This window comes from Saccopteryx leptura, chromosome 3 (assembly GCF_036850995.1).
Source record: "Saccopteryx leptura isolate mSacLep1 chromosome 3, mSacLep1_pri_phased_curated, whole genome shotgun sequence".
NCBI classification, from domain to species: Eukaryota; Metazoa; Chordata; class Mammalia; order Chiroptera; family Emballonuridae; genus Saccopteryx; species Saccopteryx leptura.
In genome coordinates, this window is record NC_089505.1 from 135031304 (window position 1) to 135051724 (window position 20421).

Here is a 20421-nt window from a genome sequence, read left to right on the forward strand (position 1 = left end):
GAAGTATGTATGTTCACATTCTCTTTGTACAGAAATTCATGTCAAGTTGTCCTTAAAATAAAGAATTTTAAAGATTAGAATGGAAACAAGTATCAGCCTGCAGACAGAGATGAGCAAGAGCTGGAGATCAGCCCAGATCTTCCTACTCAACTACGAATTTCCTTGCCATTGTTATGTGTGTTTTAAGTCAAACTTAACGTACATTGTGGTTGGATTTCCTTTGTTATGGTCTGTGAGATAAATGTGATGTGAACACTGTCACAATAGAAAGAGGTGTCATAGTCTGTTTTGCCAAACCACGTTAGAGAACTTTTATTGATTTATTTATTTTTACTTCTCAATTCTCTTAATTCAAGAGACAATACCCCAGGCACTTCCCAAACAATGGTCACTAAATAAATACCTGTGTGTGGGTTACTTGGGAGGTGAAATTTCTTAATTCTTTAAGTGAAGTTTTGCCATTTAAAAAATTGTGTTCTATATGTTTTTTTCTTTCTTTTTAAAATTGTGATATTATTGATATGTAACGTATTAGTTTCAGGTGTACAACACAATTTGCTATATAGATGTATTGCAAAATAATCCACACAGTAAGCCTACTTAACATCCATCACCAAACATAGTGCTATCTTATTTTACAAGCCAATTTATGATTATTGAATATTCTAAAAAGTAGAGCTATTTATCTGAAATATTCGTTTGTGTATTTGACTTAAAAAACTGAAAATTTTTCTTTTAAATCTCAGTAAAAAATCTTTTTTATGCAGAAATCAAATGTAATCAAAAGTAAAAGAATAACTTGTAGGTCCATTTATAATCCACAACATGGTGATTTTTGCACATGTTTATGCACTTTTATTGGTGTGTAAAATGTGCCATTTGTAAACTTGCTACCCCTTCATAGTGGGCACAATATAGCTTTGATCAATAAAATAAATTTTACTTAGGAATTTTTTGTTATATAATATTCAGATTGGTTTTTTTTCTTCTTCTTCTTTTCCAAGTTGAGAGGAGGGGAGATAGAGAGACAGACTCCTGCATGTGCCCTGACTGGGATCCACCCCACAACCCCTGTCTGGGGCCATGCTCGCTACTGAGCTATTTTTGGTGCCTGAGGTGGAGGCTCCACAGAGCCATCCTTAGCACCTGGGGCCTGTGTGCTGGAACCAGTCGAGCCATGGCTGCAGGAGGGGAAGGGATAGAGAGACACGGATGTTGGTCGATTCTCCTGTGTGCCCTGACCGGAAATCAAACCTGGGACATCCACACGTCGGTCCAACTCTCTACCAGTGAGCCAACCGGCCAGGGCCCAGATTGGTGTTTTTTCTTATGTTGCATATTTTTAAAAGTGTTTTCTTTATTTCAAAGAACAGTTATTTAAAAAAATTTCCTTCAGCCATCGACTTCTCCTTTGGCTCTAATTTAAAACAAGCAATTACACTAACCTATAGACGGATCTCTAAAGTTCTACCTATGTGAGCCTCATAGAATGAGAAAACTTTAGAGGCAGAGAGGGAAATGACATGTCAAAAATTATTTATTTCTTGCCATTTATAAGTTTTATGTTTCTGTGCTCCTAAACATACTGTAAAAATAAGTAAGCAGTTGATAATATATATAATATCAGATTTCTTAAATGAAATGATTATATCAGGCAAAAAATGAAGTAGATACAAAAGTCAAAGATTAAGTAATTTTGTACCATTAATTTATCTTTTCTTTAAAGTAAAGTAAATAAATAAAAGAATCAACCCACACACAAAACCCCCTTGTTCTTAAAAGAAATCTAAATTTTATCTGTGCTCAAAGAATTTGTTTTCATGTTTCAAGGGTTTTTCAATGGGCTTGCTTTTCTAGTCTTGCTTCTTGCTTTAAAGATTTACCCTGTGGAGCCTCTAGAAATGAAGGAAGCATCTTTAAATCTTGTTTGATTTGAATGAATGGATAGCTAATCCCCATCAGATGTTTCTTTAGAGAATCATGCTTAAAAACTGTTTTGGAGTTTAGCCGTCCTGGCCGATTCTTAGGTAGGCTGTTTTCATCCCTGTTGTTACGGTCTCAAAGGTCAGCCAAGGTAACCATTTTTTTAAAATCGCCTTTTGTTTCAGATTTCCTGTGGAGGTTTTTTTTTTAAGCTTTTCAAAAATCACCCAGTGTCATAGCTTTCCATAACCTCCAGATTCAAACCAAAAAAAAAAAAAAAAAGTCTAATAGCTAAATGACTGTGCCCTCCCACGGAAACTCTAACTAGAGCAGATATGAAATTAAACATCATATTTTATAATCACAAAGAAACTCTGTTTAGAATTGTTGCCACATGTCTTCTATTTATGACACTTTGCTTTTTTGTTTTTGTGTTTGTTTCCTCAGGACACTTGGGCTTCCAGGACAGTTTTGTCACATCAGGTGTTTTTAGTGTGACTGAGCTAGTAAGAGTGTCACAGAGTAAGTATAATTTTGCTTTGATTTGGTACAGATTTGCCTTTGGTTTGTGCTTATTTTCTGCCTAGGCCTCCTAGGAGACATAAATAGCTTTCAGAATCCCCTTTTACCCATTGGAAGAGTTTTGCTACACAGTTTGTTTAACAGCCAAGAATTTAAATCAGGAAAATTTGATGTCATTTTAATGTGAGACATATGGAAAGAACTGAAATCCTGAGGGTCTCACATATTCCCTAGTTTATAATGTGAACCTGGTTTTACAATTTTTTGAGGCTTCCCTGATTTCTAAGACATTCTGCACTTAAAAAAATTTGGCTTTGACCTTTAAAGAATGGTGATGCCCTCAGCATAAGTGACACAGTACAGTGTGATCATTACCAGCTTGTCAATAATCACCAAAACAGTGAATTAAGAGTTCCTGTCACCACCCTATTCCATTGATCAACGGGTCATTGGCTGTATTTTTGTTATGACATAATCCAGACAGTCCAAGGAGAAGGTATAGGATTCCCCATCCCTTGCTTTCTCTCTCTCTCTCTCTCTCTCACACACACACACACACACACACACACACACACAGTTGCCTTCCCTCAAAAACAGTGGGGTTTTTTGTTTTTATTTAAAAGTATGCCTACAATGACTATGATATTTGGGGTCCCAGATATCATAGGAGAAAATAAATACAAAATGTTAAAAATTTTTATCCCCCTCTTCACAATATCCCTTGTAGATAAAATATTCATTGTCAAAATTGGTTTCAAGCTGAAACAAATCATTTGTGGAATGAGGTGGAGTAAAAAGAAATCTTTTCAAGTTCATACCCTTTCCTATACCCTGCCTTACTGTCTTGCAAGATTAACCGAGCAAACTCGTCTATCTCATGACAAGATGCCAGGTCAAGCAAGCCAAGTTATCCTCATCTCACGGTTTGGATTCTGTCAGCTCTTATTTCTTAAGGCTAGAAGACTCTTTAAGAAGCCAAAAATGGGATATGAGGTGGGTACAGGGGACCTGGGGATAGAGGGATAGATAAAGAATGAGCATTCACTATCTGCCAGGCACCGTGCTAACTTTTCATGTGGGTAACATAAATTAATCCTTTCAAGAAGTTTGTCAGATAAGAAATTACTCTCATTTTTACAAATGAGTTAAGTTGCGGGTCTGTTGAAGTTGTTTACCCAAAGTCAAACAGTAGATAAATGGTTAAGCCAAGTCTGAGCAATGCTAGAGTCCAAGCTATTGGATTGGCCCGAGGGAACTGGGAATCTCTAATGGAAGAGTAGACGGGGAGAACAGCAGGAAGGCAGCGATAGGTGTTACAGTTCTGGAGTCGGGGACCCTTGGTTGATGGAAGGGTGTCCTGGTATGGGGACAGGGTCAGAAACCTAAGGAATAAGTCATTAGGAGCAGCAGTTGTGAGATAGAAAGAAGAAGTTTCTGTCATATTTTGAAGTATGCATAGAGCAGCAACCAGTGAGGTAGAGGCTAGATTGCTTTGTTAATTTGAAGGACGGATGCTGCCCTAGCATAGCAGTTTGGCCAGTTATTTGCCATAGACAAATAAGGACTCATCTCTGTGTTTGTGTATACACACACACACACACACACACACAACTTTTTAGGACTTTCTTTTCACTAGCTCACATTTCCCTTGTAATTTTAATAATAGTAATGTAGACTGATGTATCAGAGTATAACTGTCATAGTGACAATACAGGGAAATAATTCATGGAGCCCTTACTACAATCCAAATATAGCCTCAAAGAGAAAAATCCTTTGAACTCTAAGGTTGGAGCACTAGACCTTTTTAATCTTCACTGGCTGCTATAATGCTTACATTTAAGTCTTTGTTACCATCAGCATCTGAAGCCTGGGGGTTGTCTGAGAAAGCTCACGCTGCTCAGAACTATCCCTAGAATCTCGTCCTTCTTCCACTTTCTGTATGTGCCTTTAAGGTCTTATATCCCAGGGCTTATCAGTTCCAAGCTTGATTAGACCTCCATGCAGTCTATGATGGCATGGTTGCCAAATGAATTCTAAACCTGCCTTCAAGACTGCCAGAGGGTGTGGCTGGACCTCAGATTGAATTTGCAGAGGGCCCTGGTTTTGTTTCCCGTCCCTGTTTAGGGGGTTGTGTTGCTGACGCCTGGCATCATGAGCGTCCTTTGGCTCTTCAATGCTTTTCGATTCTGCACACTGCTGCGTAATCGCTCTAGGACTCATTCACACATGGCCTCATGCTGACTGAAACTGTTTGGCAAGAGTGGGACTGGGCTGTGTCAGCTAAACCATGGCTTCAGGCCAAACTGCCATCCAGAGCCCCCTCCCGCTTGCAGATTTTTAATCCAGGTTTCTCAGGGTACATGTCTCAAGGCTGCCTTGATAGTTGGGGTAAGGATCCCCCAGCTCAGGTTTCCTTACTCACACACCTTTCTGAAAAACTTAACACTCGTGCCACACAATGGAGTCGAAATCCTTTACCATTCCTTATAGTGCAGACCCCTTGCCCAGGCTGGAAGAGCTAAGAGTCTATTTTAGAAGTACAGCAGACACTTTTTACAGATGAGTGGGGTTGGGGTCCATTCTGCAACCTTGAAATAGAAATAAGCTAACTGGTACAAAAGTTGATTAAACACGTGATGTTGATGTTGTTAAGAGCATGATTCTACACTAATATGAAATATCAGGTCCTGGCCGGTTGGCTCAGTGGTGGAGTGTCGGCCTGGCATGTGGAAGTCCTGGGTTTCATTCCCGGTCAGGGCACACAGGAGAAGCGCCCATCTGCTTCTCTTCCCTCCCCCCTCTCTTCTCTCTCTCTCTATCTCTCTCCTCCCCTCCTGTAGCCATGGCTTGAATGGTTCATGCAATCTGGCCCCAGGTGCTAAGGATGGCTCCATGGCCTCACTTCAGGCACTAAAATAGCCCCAGCAGTGGCCCTGTAGGGGGCTTGCCGGGAGGATCCTGGTTGGGGCGCATGCGGAGTCTATCTCTCTGCCTCCCTGCTTCCCCGCCTCTCACTTAATTAAAACAAATTATAGCAGCTAGCATTTATCAAGTATGCACTATGTGACAGGGATTGTGCTAGGTACTTTGTAAACATTATCTCATTTGGTCCTGCCATGGTTACTGCTATTGTCCCTTTTTACAGATGGAGACCATGATGCTCTAAGACAGGGGTAGTCAACCTTTTTATACCTACCGCCCACTTTTGTATCTCTGTCAGTAGTAAAATTTTCTAACTGCCCACCGGTTCCACAGTAATGTGTTTTATAAAGTAGGGAAGTAACTTTACTTTATAAAATTTATAAAGTAGAATTACAGCAAGTTAAAGCATATAACAATAATTACTTATCAAGTACCTTATGTCAGATTTTTGCTATTTGGCAGAATAAATCTTTATAAAACAACTTACTATAGTTAAATCTATCTTTTTTTTTTTTTTTTTTTTTTTTTTTGTATTTTTCTAAAGTTGGAAATGGGGAAGCAGTCAGACAGACTCCCGCATTCGCCCTACCGGGATCCACCCAGCATGCCCACCAGGGGGCGATGCTCTGCCCATCTGGGGCGTTGCTCTGTTGCAACCAGAGCCATTCTAGCGCCTGAGGCAGAGGCCATGGAGCCATCCCCAGCGCCCAGGCCAACTTTGCTCCAATGGAGCCTTGGCTGTGGGAGGGGAAGAGAGAGACAGAGAGGAAGGAGAGGGGGAGGGGTAGAGAAGCAGATGGGTGCTTCTCCTGTGTACCCTGGCCGGGAATCGAACCCGGGACTCCTGCACACCAGGCCGATGCTCTACCACTGAGCCAACCGGCCAGGGCTATCTTTTTTATTTATACTTTGGTTGCTCCGCTACCGCCACCATGAAAACTGGAATGCCCACTAGTGGGTGGTAGGGACCAGGTTGACTACCACTGCTCTAAGATGTTAAGAAACTTGCTCTTTTTACTTTGCTATACTTGGCTAGCTGACTGCAGATATTTTTGTCATGACCTCTCCTATACTTGCATTTTAGAAATAAAGAGAATCCAAAGGTTATGTGCTTTTTCTAAATAATCATTTCTTGCTACAGTTGACAAACTTGTAGATTATTAAAGTCTGCATTTAAAAAGGTTAAAACTGGCGCTGGCCGGATGGCTCAGTGGATCAAACGTTGACCCAGTTCAGCGAGATTGCAGGTTCTATCCCCGGTCAGGGCACACAGAAGCAAATAATGAGTGCACAACTAAATGGAACAACTAAATGGAGCAATGATCTGATACTTCTCTCTCTCTCTCTCTCTCTTTCTCTCTTTCCCTTCCCTGCTCTCTGTCTCTCTTACCTTTCCTCTTTCTCGAATCAATGGAAAATTAAAAAACAAAAAAACAAAAGGTTAAAACTATTTTCAGGTAAAACAAATCAAGTAAAACACAATTTTTTTTCCTGGATTTGCTTTCTGGTATGATTTTTTAAAAACTAATAGCCATTATTTTTAGAGCAGTTTAGTTTAATGGTTTTAGGTTAACAGGAAGTACAGAATTTTAGCATACCTGTTAAATAGTTTCCCCCGTTATTAACATCTTCTCTTAGTGTGGTCCATTAGTTTCCGTTGATGAGCTGATATCGACATATTGCATTACCTAAAGTCCATAGTTTTATTAGGGTTCACTCTTTGTGTTGCACACTTATGTGTTTTGACAAATGCATAATGACCTGTACACATTGTTACTGCAGTGTACAGAATAGTTTCGCTTCTCTAAAAACCACCTGTGCAGCCCTGGCTGGTTGGCTCATAGGTAGAGCATCGGCCTGGCGTGCGGGGGACCCGGGTTCAATTCCCGGCCAGGGCACATAGAAGCACCCATTTGCTTCTTTTGCTTCTCCACCCCCCCCCCTTCCTCTCTGTCTCTCTCTTCCCCTCCCGCAGCCAAGGCTCCATTGGAGCAAAGATGGCCCGGGCGCTGGGGATGGCTCCTTGGCCTCTGCCCCAGGCGCTAGAGTGGCTCTGGTCGCGGCAGAGCGACACCCCGGAGGGGCAGAGCATCGCCCCCTGGTGGGCAGAGCGTCGCCCCTGATGGGCGTGCCGGGTGGATCCCGGTCGGGCGTATGCGGGAGTCTGTCTGACTGTCTCTCCCCGTTTCCAGCTTCAGAAAAATACAAAAAATAAAAATAAAAAATAAAAAAATAAAAAAAATTAAAAACCACCTGTGCTCCATCTATTTATCTCCCACTCCCCAAATAGTGATTTAAAAAATATTTTAATTTATTTTAGAGAGGGTAGAGAAAAAAAGACAGAAGGGAGGAGGAGCAGGAAGCATCAACTCCCATATGTCCCTTGACCAGGCAAGCCCAGGGTCTTGGACTAGCGAGGTCAGCATTCCAGGTTGATGCTTTATTCACTGCGCCACTACAGGTCAGGCCTCCAAATAGTGATCTTTTAACTCTTTTTAACTCTTTCTGTAGTATCATCTTTTACCTGGATGTCTTCAATGACTTCAGTGCTTAGTTTTTTCCCTGTGTTGCAGATTTTTTTCTCAACGCCCTTTTACCTATCCCAGCCCTGCCCAGCCCCTGCATCCACACCTAACTATGGCCACATATATAGTCGGGAAATTTCACACTAATGGTGGCCTTACTTTGAAATTTTTCCCTTTTCCTGGCTCTTTAGCATTCAATTTTTAAATTTGCTAATACATATATAATATTTACTTTCCCCACATTTCCAGTTAGTTTGTTTTTAGTTTTCCTCCTTTTATATTTAATAAAGGAGGGAGGTGCTATTTCATTATTTCCTCATGAGGATTCACTGAAATAACTACGTGCTAAGTCTGTTATTTATAATCGTGTTACTACAGGGTGGCAACGGCAGAGAAACTCGAGATAAAGCTGTTGGCTTAGCCTCACACATTCAGAGGTGAGAGTCGGGCACAAGGTTATTGTAGATGCATGTAGCCTCTGGAGTCTCCCACTAATTCCCTTCTTACCCTTGCCTCCTGCCCTTTATTTTTATTATTATTTTTTTTTGCATTATCTGGAGTTCATGAAAAGCAAGAAAGGAGCATCCTGTTTCTCTTAGCAGCAAGGAAAGTACTGTAGCATAAAAGTAAATGTGTGTTTGTTCTACCTCTTCCTCAATGTGATAGGACCATCTGAAAGTTGTTCTAGTCATTTATTCGTTTCTTCCCGGGCAGAGAGGACCACTATTCAGACCACTCAACACTGTGCCAGAGCGAATGAGAGAAGTCTTCTCTGCTTTGGAGGAGGGGGTTTACCAGTGCTAACAATGTGGTTCAGAGTCACTAAAGTTGTTTTAGCATAATACTGTGGGGAAATAGACAGGAACCATCTGTTGAAATGACTCTTACATGATGCTGCATTTTCAAACAAAGCCTTCTCGCCACATTTTCAGATGGGTCTCTTTCCCATGAAGTTGCCACAGAGAGCCCACTCTATAAGCTGCTAAGTGATGCTCTTAGATAGCTCTCCGGGTCAGCACCCACTCTTGTTTATTCTGTACCAGTGTTTTCCTCCAAGGGTGTGCTTTGAAGCTGGCGAATAATTCTTCCTGGTATGAACCCAGAAAATCCTCCCAAAAAATCCACTACTTCTGCCCATTTCCTTCTAAAGTGCTGACTATTTTACTTGAAGTTGGTGGAGTGACTCTGAAACCCTAAATACTTCGCTGGGAAAGAGGAAAACCGCAAATACACACAGGCCATTGTGACTCTGGCCTGGTGGTTCTAGTTTTCCAGGCAGTGGTTTGCACACCCAAGCCGGCTGCAAGGGTTAAGTAAACTTCGTGGCTGAGGATGACTTCATGGCCCTGGAATTTTGAAAAGCCAGGGTTCTCAGTACACTGTGGCCAGCCTTAGAGTCTTTGGGTGTGAAAACCACTCTCAGTTACCCAGACTGATTTTTTGGTTCCTGTTACACTGCTGCAGAATCTATTAAAATCCAGCAGCTGAATTGTCCTGGCTCTGCCACAAAGCTGGGCTACTGGGTGGCTCCAGGATTCCCGAGCCGTTTGTCAATGGAGAGTGGGAGTGAATGGAGCCAGGCGTATGCCTCAGCCTGGCATGAGGTGGCACCCTAGTGGCTGTTTTCTGCCTTAGAAATACGTCCTATTACTACATTCTCGCACAGGCATCATTGTTAAGATAGAAATTGCAGTTCATTTTTAAACTGCATTTTAAAACGTCTCTAGCTCCTTTGTGTGTGTGTTTTTGAGGACCCATAGCCATACACTGGGATTTTCTGGCATAGAGTGAACTATTGGCAACATTCTAACCTGACATGATGGAGCTACTACAACAGAAATAACTCAGCTATAGGTACAATAAGAAAATGGAGGAACAAGCCACCCCCCCCCTAACCCAAAGTATTTTTGCAAAGAAGGTCTCACCAGGAAATTGAGGATTTAAGATAGAGATTCCAGACAACCAGTCCTTTAGGTACCATTTAAATAGTTGCAGTATTTTAGCTCCTTATTAAAGTGAAATAGTTTAGACAGTTTCTTTTCTGGACTCTAGTGGTTCTCTTCTGTTAAGTAACATGATAGCTATGATCATTGCATGGAAATTAACTTTAAAAATAAGTTATATTCTTAACCTCTTCTTTCAAAAGGAACCATATGGGCTTGAACATTAAAGGAAGAAACAAAAAGATGATAATAAAAAGTGGACTGCAGCCCTAGCATGAACAGTGGCTGTGACCTTGCCTTTTGTTTGCCATTACACAATTCAATGGCAGTACACTCAAACTATGCTCTCGATCAATATCCTATTAAAGCAGCACAAAAAGTCTCCATAAACTTAGTGGTTAGCTATGTTTATAAATGGAACTTGGCATAATTAGATGGTCAATAGCCAGCTCTACTAGTAATTTTAAAATGAACATCACACATTGTCCATCTGCAGAAGTCAATGGCCCCTCTTCCAGAGTTTTTAAAGAAAATCTGCAAAGTTACAGAATAAAAATACTGACTGACCCTATATAGCTCTTCATTTTGCCTGTCTCTGCCACCTTATCCCGACTATATTATGACATTATGAGGGTTTCATTTCTAGTTTTATTCAACCCCTTATATAGAGAGAAAATGATTAAATATTGCCATACTCTTAAGAAGAAAAATGCCAGTCTGGCTGGCTTAATTTAGTGGCTTTCCTCTACTATAATACAATAATTTTTTAAAGTAAGTACTGAAATTAAATTAGTTTAAAATGATTCATTGTATAATTTCTTTAAATTTTTTGGACATATTCAGGGTGACTATTTGGACAGTAAAGCTGGCCGCAGATAGAAAAGACTGGTAGTAATAGAAATTTTTGTCACACTACTCCTCTGAATCCCAGCTCACAAGAATGGGTTGCCAAACCTGATACTTCCTATCCTATCATTAGAGGAAGAGCCATATAAAGTGAGAGGTGTCCCACCTTTACCTACAAATTGCAATGCGTGTATTCCTTGTGTTTGATACATTTGTGTCATGACCACTGTGTTGGCTGAAAATAATTTTTTTAATCAAATGAGAGGCAAGGAGGTGGAGAGACAGACTCCCACATGTGCCCAACCAGGATCCACCCAGCCAGATGGGGCTGATGTTCTACCCATCTGGGGCTGCTCCTTTGTTGCTTGGAAACCAAGCTATTTTAGCACCTGAGGCAAGGCCATGGAGCCATCCTCAGTTCCTGGGGCCAACCTGCTCATCGAACCATGGCTGCAGGAGGGGAAGGTGGGGAGAAGCAGATGGTCGGTTCTCCTTTGTGCCCTAACCGGGAATCGAACCCGGGACTTCCACACACCAGGCCGCGGATTCTCTACCACTGAGCCAACCTTCCAGAGCCTATGTTAGCTGAAGTTAAAACTATGGTAAGAACTACTTATGACATCAGCAGATTCATCAGTCAATGCTACGCAGCAAGGTCCAGTTCTTTCTGTTCCTTTCATACTCCCACAGCCTTTCTGGTTAGTGTTATTAGGGAGATTTCTCAGAGCAGGATTTAGGGGGCCTCTTATCCTCTGTTCTTGTCTAAAACCCCTACTGGTTGTGACTAAGGGAGAAGCAGGAAACCTAACACCTTGATGTAAATGCTAATTTGTTATCATGATCTCTATTCATGTGTTCCTCTATGGCTCATCTTTTCTAGGTAACTTGTTGGTTATGCTTCCTAAATAATATATATTATATACAGTCTATATGCAAGATATCAGCATGGGATCTTAAATAGTCCAGGTTAAAGAGTTGGTGGTTTGGCTCTGCCCTTATTAATATATGACTTTGAACAACGTTTATCCCTTGCCAGCTATGTTCTCCTCATGGGTGACATCCATTCATTCACTCAGCAAATATTTATTAAATGCCAACTCTGCACTATGCCTAAGTCTGAGTGCTAGAAATAGTCATACCTCTCAGGTGTGTTTTGAGAATTGAGTGAGAGAATGTCAAGTATCTAGCATATAGTAGATAATCAACAATGATAACTATTATGATTTTAGTTGAACAAACCTTCTGTCCCTGATCTCTCAACGTATGAGAGCGGATCCTTGAGCTGACCGCACCATCCGAAAATTTATTTAAAATGTGTGTATGGATTTTGTGTGTGCATATATAAATTAAGAGGGCCAGTTTTAGATTTATGTTCCAAAAATCAATTCAATAGAAGGACCGTTGTAGAGGCTCCTTTGGAATGAATAATTCTGATAGAATAAGAGCAGGCTAGTGCTAGATATAATTCATCTACTTTAGGAAGCCAGAAAATTCTTATTTCTTAAGTTTTCAGACAGAGCCTATGCTTCTGCATTATTCTGGAATTTTTCTCTTCCAGGGAGTCTAATGGATAACCAGATGTTTTAAAGTTCTCAATCTAATACTGACACAAATAATAACTTTTGAAGTGACTAGTCATGCCATGTTCATTTTTGTCAGTTTTTAGTAATAGTTGGTTCTATAATATTCTAAAATTTTACTTTCTCAAATTATGAACATAAAAATTTCCTGTAACTGGAGGTCATTACTGAAAATGTTGTTTTTAGTAAACCTTTAGTTATGTACTTGTAAGCTTTGATTTTTAAAAAATAACAGGTATTCCTATCTAATAGGTTATATTGGGCAACTACAAGGCATTTTTAGGATATCTAAGAGCCTGACATAAATCTTACATTACCCCACAATAAGACCACAAATATCACTGAAATTCTGGCTCAAATATATTATTGTAGCTCTTGCTGATTACAAGGACTGTTGTTGGTGGCTCTATAGGCATTCCTAGGGTGAAATTGGTAGAGTCAACACTCAGCAAAGCCACACACTCGATGAAATACTAGAACTGAGTTAGTGTAGTATATGATTGATATGAATACATAATAGGATTTTTCAATAGATGGAGGAGGAAAAAAACTTACAGTTCTTGGTCAAAGTTTTGAGAATTATTATTGTCAACACCTGGATTTGTAGGTTGTTGAGATGGGACTCTGTTGACATAGTTTCTTTTTCTGATAGCTAATGGTCAGATAGTCCCAGTGCACTCTGGTTAAGGGGTGTAGGTTTAGAAGCCCTTTCCTGGTTTATAGATCACTGTGGTGAAAAGATCTCCCACTTAGGTCATCACATCCATTCTCTGTTAGGGAAGGCTTAATCCCATGGCCAACGCTATGCCAGACACTAAATGGGGACTACGTTTGATCTCACCCAAAAGCTAAGATGAAATGATGCTCTAAAATACAGGAAATCAATTTCAGTCCCAAAGGCAGAAGCCACTAATGGAGGATATCAGTCAACGGTGTTCACCGCGCAGTGAATGGCTCTGCTGGACTTGCTGTCAGGCCTTTATCCAGTGAAGCACTGGTGGACACTGGTTACTCAGAGGACCTAGAAAGACAAAGAAATGAGAAAAAAGACAAGATAGAGCATTGCCAGTTAGGTAGCAGGTGACAGTTATTTTAATTTAAATTTTGTTGAATTCATCTCCCCAGTATTTGATGACAAAGCTTTTGGCTTTCTTTCAGGTTATTTACAAACTACCACACTCTAGAACAGGAGTCGGGAACCTATGGCTCGCGAGCCAGATGTGGCTCTTTTGATGGCTTCATCTGGCTCACAGACAAATCTTTAATAAAAAAAATAATAACATTAAAAAAATATAAAACATTCTTATGTATTACAATCCATTCATTTCCTACCGCTCATGTTCATGGTTGCGGGTGGCTAGAGCCAATCACAGCTGTCCTCCAGGACAACACCAAATTTTTATTGGATAATGCGTAACATACATGGGTCGTTGTAGGGCTCTCACAGAATTACATTTTAAAATATGTGGCGTTCATGGCTCTCTCAGCCAAAAAGGTTCCCGACCCCTGACCTAGAACTCTACAGGTCATGGCCTTGACTAGACCATCAGCCTGTGCCTTCTAACCCACATGCTAACAAGACTTGCCCCCTGTTCAGTGGTCCTACTAGTATCTTTTTTTTTTTTTTTTTTTTGTATTTTTCTGAAGCTAGAAATGGGGAGAGACAGTCAGACAGACTCCCACATGCGCCCGACTGGGATCCACCCGGCACGACCACCAGGGGGCGATGCTCTGCCCCTCCAGAGCATCGCTCTGTTGCTACCAGAGCCACTCTAGCGCCTGGGGCAGAGGCCAAGGAGCCATGCCAGCGCCCGGGCCATCTTTGCTCCAATGGAGCCTTGGCTGCGGGAGGGGAAGAGAGAGAGAGGAAGGAGAGAGGGAGGGGTGGAGAAGCAGATGGGCACCTCTCCTGTGTGCCCTGGCCGGGAATCGAACCCGGGACCCCCGCACACCAGGCCGACGCTCTACCACTGAGCCAACTGGCCAGGGCCCCTACTAGTATCTTTTTACCACTCAACAATACCCCATCTTTTTTATTATGTTAATTTTGGAGGGTAATTTTGGAGGTAGTCATCACTTAATTGAGTTAAAGCTTTTCTTTAAACAGGGAGACTAGAAATGCAGGGTTTGCCTTTGGTTCTTTGGGCAGGTCGATAGAAGTATCTGGGTTCAAATCCCTGCTCTGTCGCCTGTTTAGCTGTGTGATGTTGATCATGTTACTTAACTTCACAGCTAATTTTATTACTTATAAATGATAATAACATAAGTCCACACTCCATAAAGATGTGGTGAGGATGAAACCAGATAATTCAAATAAAATACCTAGCACATTGTCCACCACATAATAAATGCTCAGTAAATATTAGTTCTTAGCTGTTTTTTAGTAACAAGCTTATATAATTTTAGTTCAATTCAGTAATTGTTGCTTGTATAGTATATAAAGTATGTAGCACTGTATGCTGAGGAGACTGTATCTAAGTATATATCTAAGTTTCTTGAGAATCAAGCCTGAGCTTACTTTAAGGCAATAAAGTGTCTGAACACATTTATTTTACAAATTGAACTCACAATAATTGTCTATCAAAGATAAACAATCTCTTTGAGTGGGGAGGAAGATGGTATCAGTACGTTGTTCCTTTTTTATTAAAAGAAAAACACTCCTTTGCCACTAGAGACACTTATTTTGTAAGTTGTGTCTGCAAAACATGGATGTATAAAAACGGCATTCAGTCTGTGTCAGCAGATGGGGTTCAAATACTCTGCTGGTCTGGGGCACTTAATACTGCATTTCATAAAAAGCATCGCTTAAATCTTACAATAGCAGGGAAGTTCATTCTCACACAGAGGGAAACCCTGGCTTTAGTTCAGTGCCTTTCCTTTCCGTTTCCATTCTGGAAAACCATACCCCTCGCCCGCACTTGGTCAGACCTTTCAAAAAAGAAAGGTTGAAAAAGGAGATCAGCACATGGTTTACAGACCAGAAATCTGCTTGGCAGAGGAGTTGCTGAAGACTGTGGCGTACAAGCTGCAGAGAAAGTACCTTTATGATTGATTTCCATTCAAGTCAGACTGACTGCAGTGTGGTCATTTTTCTAACCCATAACTGCTCGCACTGCAGCAGTCGGCTATCTGCAGGGTGTCTGAATTATAACCGTCTACGTCCGTATTGCCTCTTACACAAATTACTTACACTGGTTTCTTTTTTCCATGCAAATTCATCAGTTTTACAGCCCCTCCTAGCCACAGTCAGGAAACTCTGGCCAAAAGCACAAATTGATAAAATGAGTTAATTATATTATACTTATTTTTTTGTCTTTCTGAAAGCCCTCTCTCATAGGCAGTGTTCAGGAAGCATCTTACAGTAAAAGGAAGATAACAAAGGAGTTACATTTTTTTCCATACATTTCTTTCCAAGATAATTTCTTTTAACGATGATGATTCCAGATTTGCTTCAGTTTCCATAGCATTGTGCATTTTTCAACTGTGCCTTTGATAGAAAGACAGGTATTTTCCCATGTTCACTCCTTTTGTGTAGTGACATGGACTTTCTCACAAGATCTTCGCCACTAGAATGCAGAACAACGTGAAATTGTGCAGGGCCCATGAACTGTGTTCTGTTGTTGGGTCTTAACCTGCACACCCCACACCCTTCTCCTGCTGTTGTAAAGTGCAAGTTCCGCAAAATCAGTGAGTACATAGATGATGTAATCTGCAGAGATTTATTTTTCAATAGCTATTATATAAGTTAGAAATTGAGTGCTGAATCCTGACAGTCTTTTTTGGGGTGAGGTACCTGGTGGCCATTATTACATATTGTTTAAGCTGCCATGAAAATGTGAAGAAGGGGCAACTTTAATTGTTCATCTATAAAGTGAAAACCACACAAGGACAGAGTTTTTATATATCCTCTCTACCAATGGATCTCAAACATCTGGAATGGCGCCTGGCCCATAACAAGTGCTTCATGAATATTTGTTGAATTTCATTGAACGCAGCCTCTCAGAGGACATGTGCCATCAGCAGTAGGCTGGGCACACTGGTCATTTAGTTAACGCTCCCCGCTGATTCCTGTGAACTAGTTGTAGACTCAGTGCACTGTCATCTCCCAGGAAGAGTAGTCTGAAAATTTTGGATAGACTTTTATTTTCCATCATCCTCTCTTTCCAACAATGCAAGCCTGAGCAGATTGTCTCTGGTGGATGGCAGAAGTTCAATAACCACAACCTTATCCAACTACTAATGTGTACAAAAGAGCAGGTCATTAAGAGGGTTGGCTACTAAAGTAACCCCTTTCTTCCAATAGCCCACATTACTATAATGATTCCTTAATAGCAAACCATTTATTAATAAATGACACAAAGGCTACATTCTACTTATGACAGGCAAGAAGGGGGTGGGAGGAACACACAACTTAGAAATAACATCTGAAGAAACGAAAGTTAACCTTTTGAGAAAAATTCCTCAGTGGAACAAAATCCACGCAAAGTTCAGGTTATAGTGATTGCAGTACTACTGAAGGAAGTTGAAGAGCCCGTCTTCACCATGTGAATTCTAGATTCCTAAGTTTCATTTTGTATTGCTTAAAGTTTTTTTATTTTTTTATTTTTTTATTTTTCTGAAGCTGGAAACAGGGAGAGACAGTCAGACAGACTCCCGCATGCGCCCGACCGGGATCCACCCGGCACGCCCACCAGGGGCGACGCTCTGCCCACCAGGGGGCGATGCTCTGCCCATCCTGGGCGTCGCCATGTTGCGACCAGAGCCACTCCAGCGCCTGAGGCAGAGGCCACAGAGCCATCCCCAGCGCCCGGGCCATCTTTGCTCCAATGGAGCCTTGGCTGCGGGAGGGGAAGAGAGAGACAGAGAGGGAAAGCGCGGCGGAGGGGTGGAGAAGCAAATGGGCGCTTCTCCTGTGTGCCCTGGCCGGGAATCGAACCCGGGTCCTCCGCACGCTAGGCCGACGCTCTACCGCTGAGCCAACCGGCCAGGGCCGTATTGCTTAAAGTTTGAGAGGCACAAATGGGGAGGGTAATTATTTGCTCTCCTTAACTCAGCACATATTTAGTGACTAGCAGCTGTGTATGAATTGTGGTGAGCTGTTTGGGAACACAGAAGAGGCTGTGGGGTCTGTAGAGTTAACAGTCATCTGGTATAACCCTCTGATTTTGTGAACTATGACAGATACTCACCCCCTTCATGCTTCAGTTCCTTCCTAGTGGTGTTGTGAGGGTTAAATGGAAGGATGTGCTTAAAGCTCTTAGCCCAGTGTCTGACATAAAGGATGCTTAGTAAATGCTAGCCCTTGTTGTTGTGATGGTGATGGCTGTAGCAGTGGGTTGTGGTGGTGGCAGTGGTGAGTTTTCATCTTTATCACAATTATTATTAGAATTATGAAGTCCAAAGAGTTTAATGACTTAACCAAGTCACACAGATGGTGATTGGCAGAGCTGGGAGTCTAGACAATCTCTCCTAAGACCAATGAAGCACTTTTTGATACCTTAGGATATCTGTCTTTATAGCCCTCAAGCTGCATTCAGTGTAGTTGGGGAGAAAATGTTATGTATGAGATGATTAAAGAATGATAAAGCCTACGGTCAAATACAGATGGAGCAAAATCAGGTTTCACAATATATAGAACAGACAGGAAGTTTTGTGGTTGGTCCAGTCCTTCCTTAACATCCCCATGTCTGACTGGCAGTGGCTACATAATCTCTGTACCACACCAGAGGACAGTTAGTCGTTAGCTTCAGAGGGCTCAACATGACATCCTGGGCAGACATTGGACAAGTCATTTAACCCTTGAAAACTTTTAGTTCCCTAATTTGCAGAACTTATTACCACTCTTAGCTAAGAAGCACATTGTATGTGATATATATATATATATATATATATATATATATATATATATATCTTATAGATAGTTTATATTTGTTAAAATAATATCATTTCCTTTTTGTGTACTTTCATAGTGCACAATTGGAAACAGTATATTTTATACATGTTTACTATCCAGGAAGAGGTGACATAGCCATTGTGAATAATCTAGTTTCTTTCTTGACAGCATGGTTTAGGCTTCCATTTCCTCTGGTCAGGACCTAAATCAACCTTCCCAACTAATTTCCCCACCTCCAGAGTCTTAGTCCTTTTTCTCTATTACCGTTCTTCAGACTCAACAATAATCATTTCCCCACTCAGAAACTGTCATTGGATCTTCCAAACCACTCACTTTATTTATTTATTTATTTATTTATTTATTATATATTTTATTCTGAAGCTGGAAAGGGGAGAGACAGTCAGACTCCCACATGCGCCCAACCGGGATCCACCCGGCACGCCCACCAGGGGCAACGCTCTGCCCACCAGGGGGCGATGCTCTGCCCCTCCGGGGCGTCGCTCTGCCGCTACCAGAGCCACTCTAGCGCCTGGGGCAGAGGCCAAGGAGCCATCCCCAGTGCCCGGGCCATCTTTGCTCCAGTGGAGCCTTGGCTGCAGGAGGGGAAGAGAGAGACAGAGAGGAAGGAGGGGGGGGCGGGGGTGGAGAAGCAAATGGGCGCTTTTCCTATGGGCCCTGGCCGGGAATCAAACCCGGGTCCCCCGCACACCAGGCCGACGCTCTACCGCTGAGCCAACCGGCCAGGGCCCAAATCACTCATTTTATATCCTATCTCTAAACTTATGCAAGTGCTTTGTCATTTGCCTAGAAACCCTCTCCTACGGCCTTCTCATCTCTCTTTAAATCCTAACCGTCCTTGAAGTCATTGCTTAAGCACCAACTCTTCCTGAAATCAACTCTTTTCCAGATCCCACAAGCCAATGTGATGATCTGTTACTCCTTTGAACTTCTAACACATTCTTTGTATTCATCCTTTGAAATTGAACCCATTTGGTATTGCATTAGATATTCATGTATTATTTTATCATTCTACTAAGTTGTAAACTTTGTAGGGATAGTGACACTAGATACCTTTTTATCATCTCAAGTTTAAGGCAAATATTATATATGAGAGTCAAGGTCGTATAAGACAAAAGGAATAGTTTTCAGGGTCAGATATCCTTGAATTTTAATCCTGGATTTCCCTCTTTCTTGCCTTTCTGAAATCCAGGTCAAGTAATTTAACATCTTTCCAGGGTTGAGTTCTTCTCATCTAGAAAATATGCTTTCCTAAAACAACTGTTTTGAGGATTATGTTAGATATAATAAAGTACCTCCTACCAGTACTGAGAAAAGCCTTACAGAAGCTCACCTTCTGAGTTCTTAGTACAAAGTCTCTTCCTGTTCAGATTATGGGCACAAAGAACATGCAACCCTTTGTAGCAGTACTTGGTCAGTGACCCCATCCTCGGATATGAGGCACTCTCTTTGGCCGTCTCAGTATCACTGAAGCAAAATCTATTCCAGTAAGCTGACCTTCCATGTGATTCACATACACAGATGGTACCAGGGAGGTCTCCGTCCAAGACTGTTTTGAAGAAGGCAGAGTTTGGGTCTGCTGTGCATTATCGGGATTATTTAACCCAGGTTGTGAAACCCATTCTCATTTCAGAAATATAGTGAGGTTTTAAAATTAAAGACACACATAGTCAGTTTGCCAAGCCCTAAAGTTACTCACCAGAAGTCCAGCAGACACTTTGGGAAGTGTGGGACCACTGCCAGGCCACCTGCTGCTAGTGGGCCAGGTCACAACTACAGTGGATTAAGTGGCTCACAGGAAATAAACACACGGGCAAGTCAAGGAACATTTCTGTGGGCTTCATTTTCTTAAATCTCTAATCTCTCTGAGAGGTAGTAACACTGTATTTACATATGTATTTGTCTTCTTTCGCCCATTCTGTCTTACTTGACATCTTAGAAAAGATAATCAAGGTGAAAGAGATCTTTCCAGGGCAGAAGATGATTGGTAAGGCATTAACTAGAGGTGCAGCTGGACGCTCACCACCAGGGAGAGGGCCTCAGACCTCTCCTCGCCATGCCATCCAGCCGGCTCCACTTGCATCTCACTCCGACTCCCCTTCCGAGGGTGAGAGAGTGGGGCTCCTGAGGTTCCCTCGGGGCTCAGGAGTGAAGCAGCTGCTCCATCTAGCTGAGGCCTCAACCCCATCCTGATACTTGTGAAGAAAATCTAAATTTAGACCCTGACACCGATCAGCCTTCTTCTCCAT

General features: G+C 41.7%; 1 protein-coding gene across 9 annotated transcripts in view; it reads left to right on the forward strand.

The window, feature by feature from the left end:
- The window catches only part of NFIA (nuclear factor I A), a 383075-nt gene that overhangs the window by 249857 nt on the left and 112797 nt on the right, over window positions 1–20421 (forward strand). For 7 of the 9 annotated variants that reach the window (XM_066376426.1, XM_066376427.1, XM_066376425.1 and 4 more), the window contains one exon: window positions 2371–2445. The exons of the other annotated variants lie outside the window; for them this stretch is intronic. In XM_066376426.1, coding sequence (XP_066232523.1) covers window positions 2371–2445 — 75 coding nt within the window. The remainder of the gene's footprint in view (window positions 1–2370; window positions 2446–20421) is intronic. 9 annotated transcript variants of the gene reach the window in all.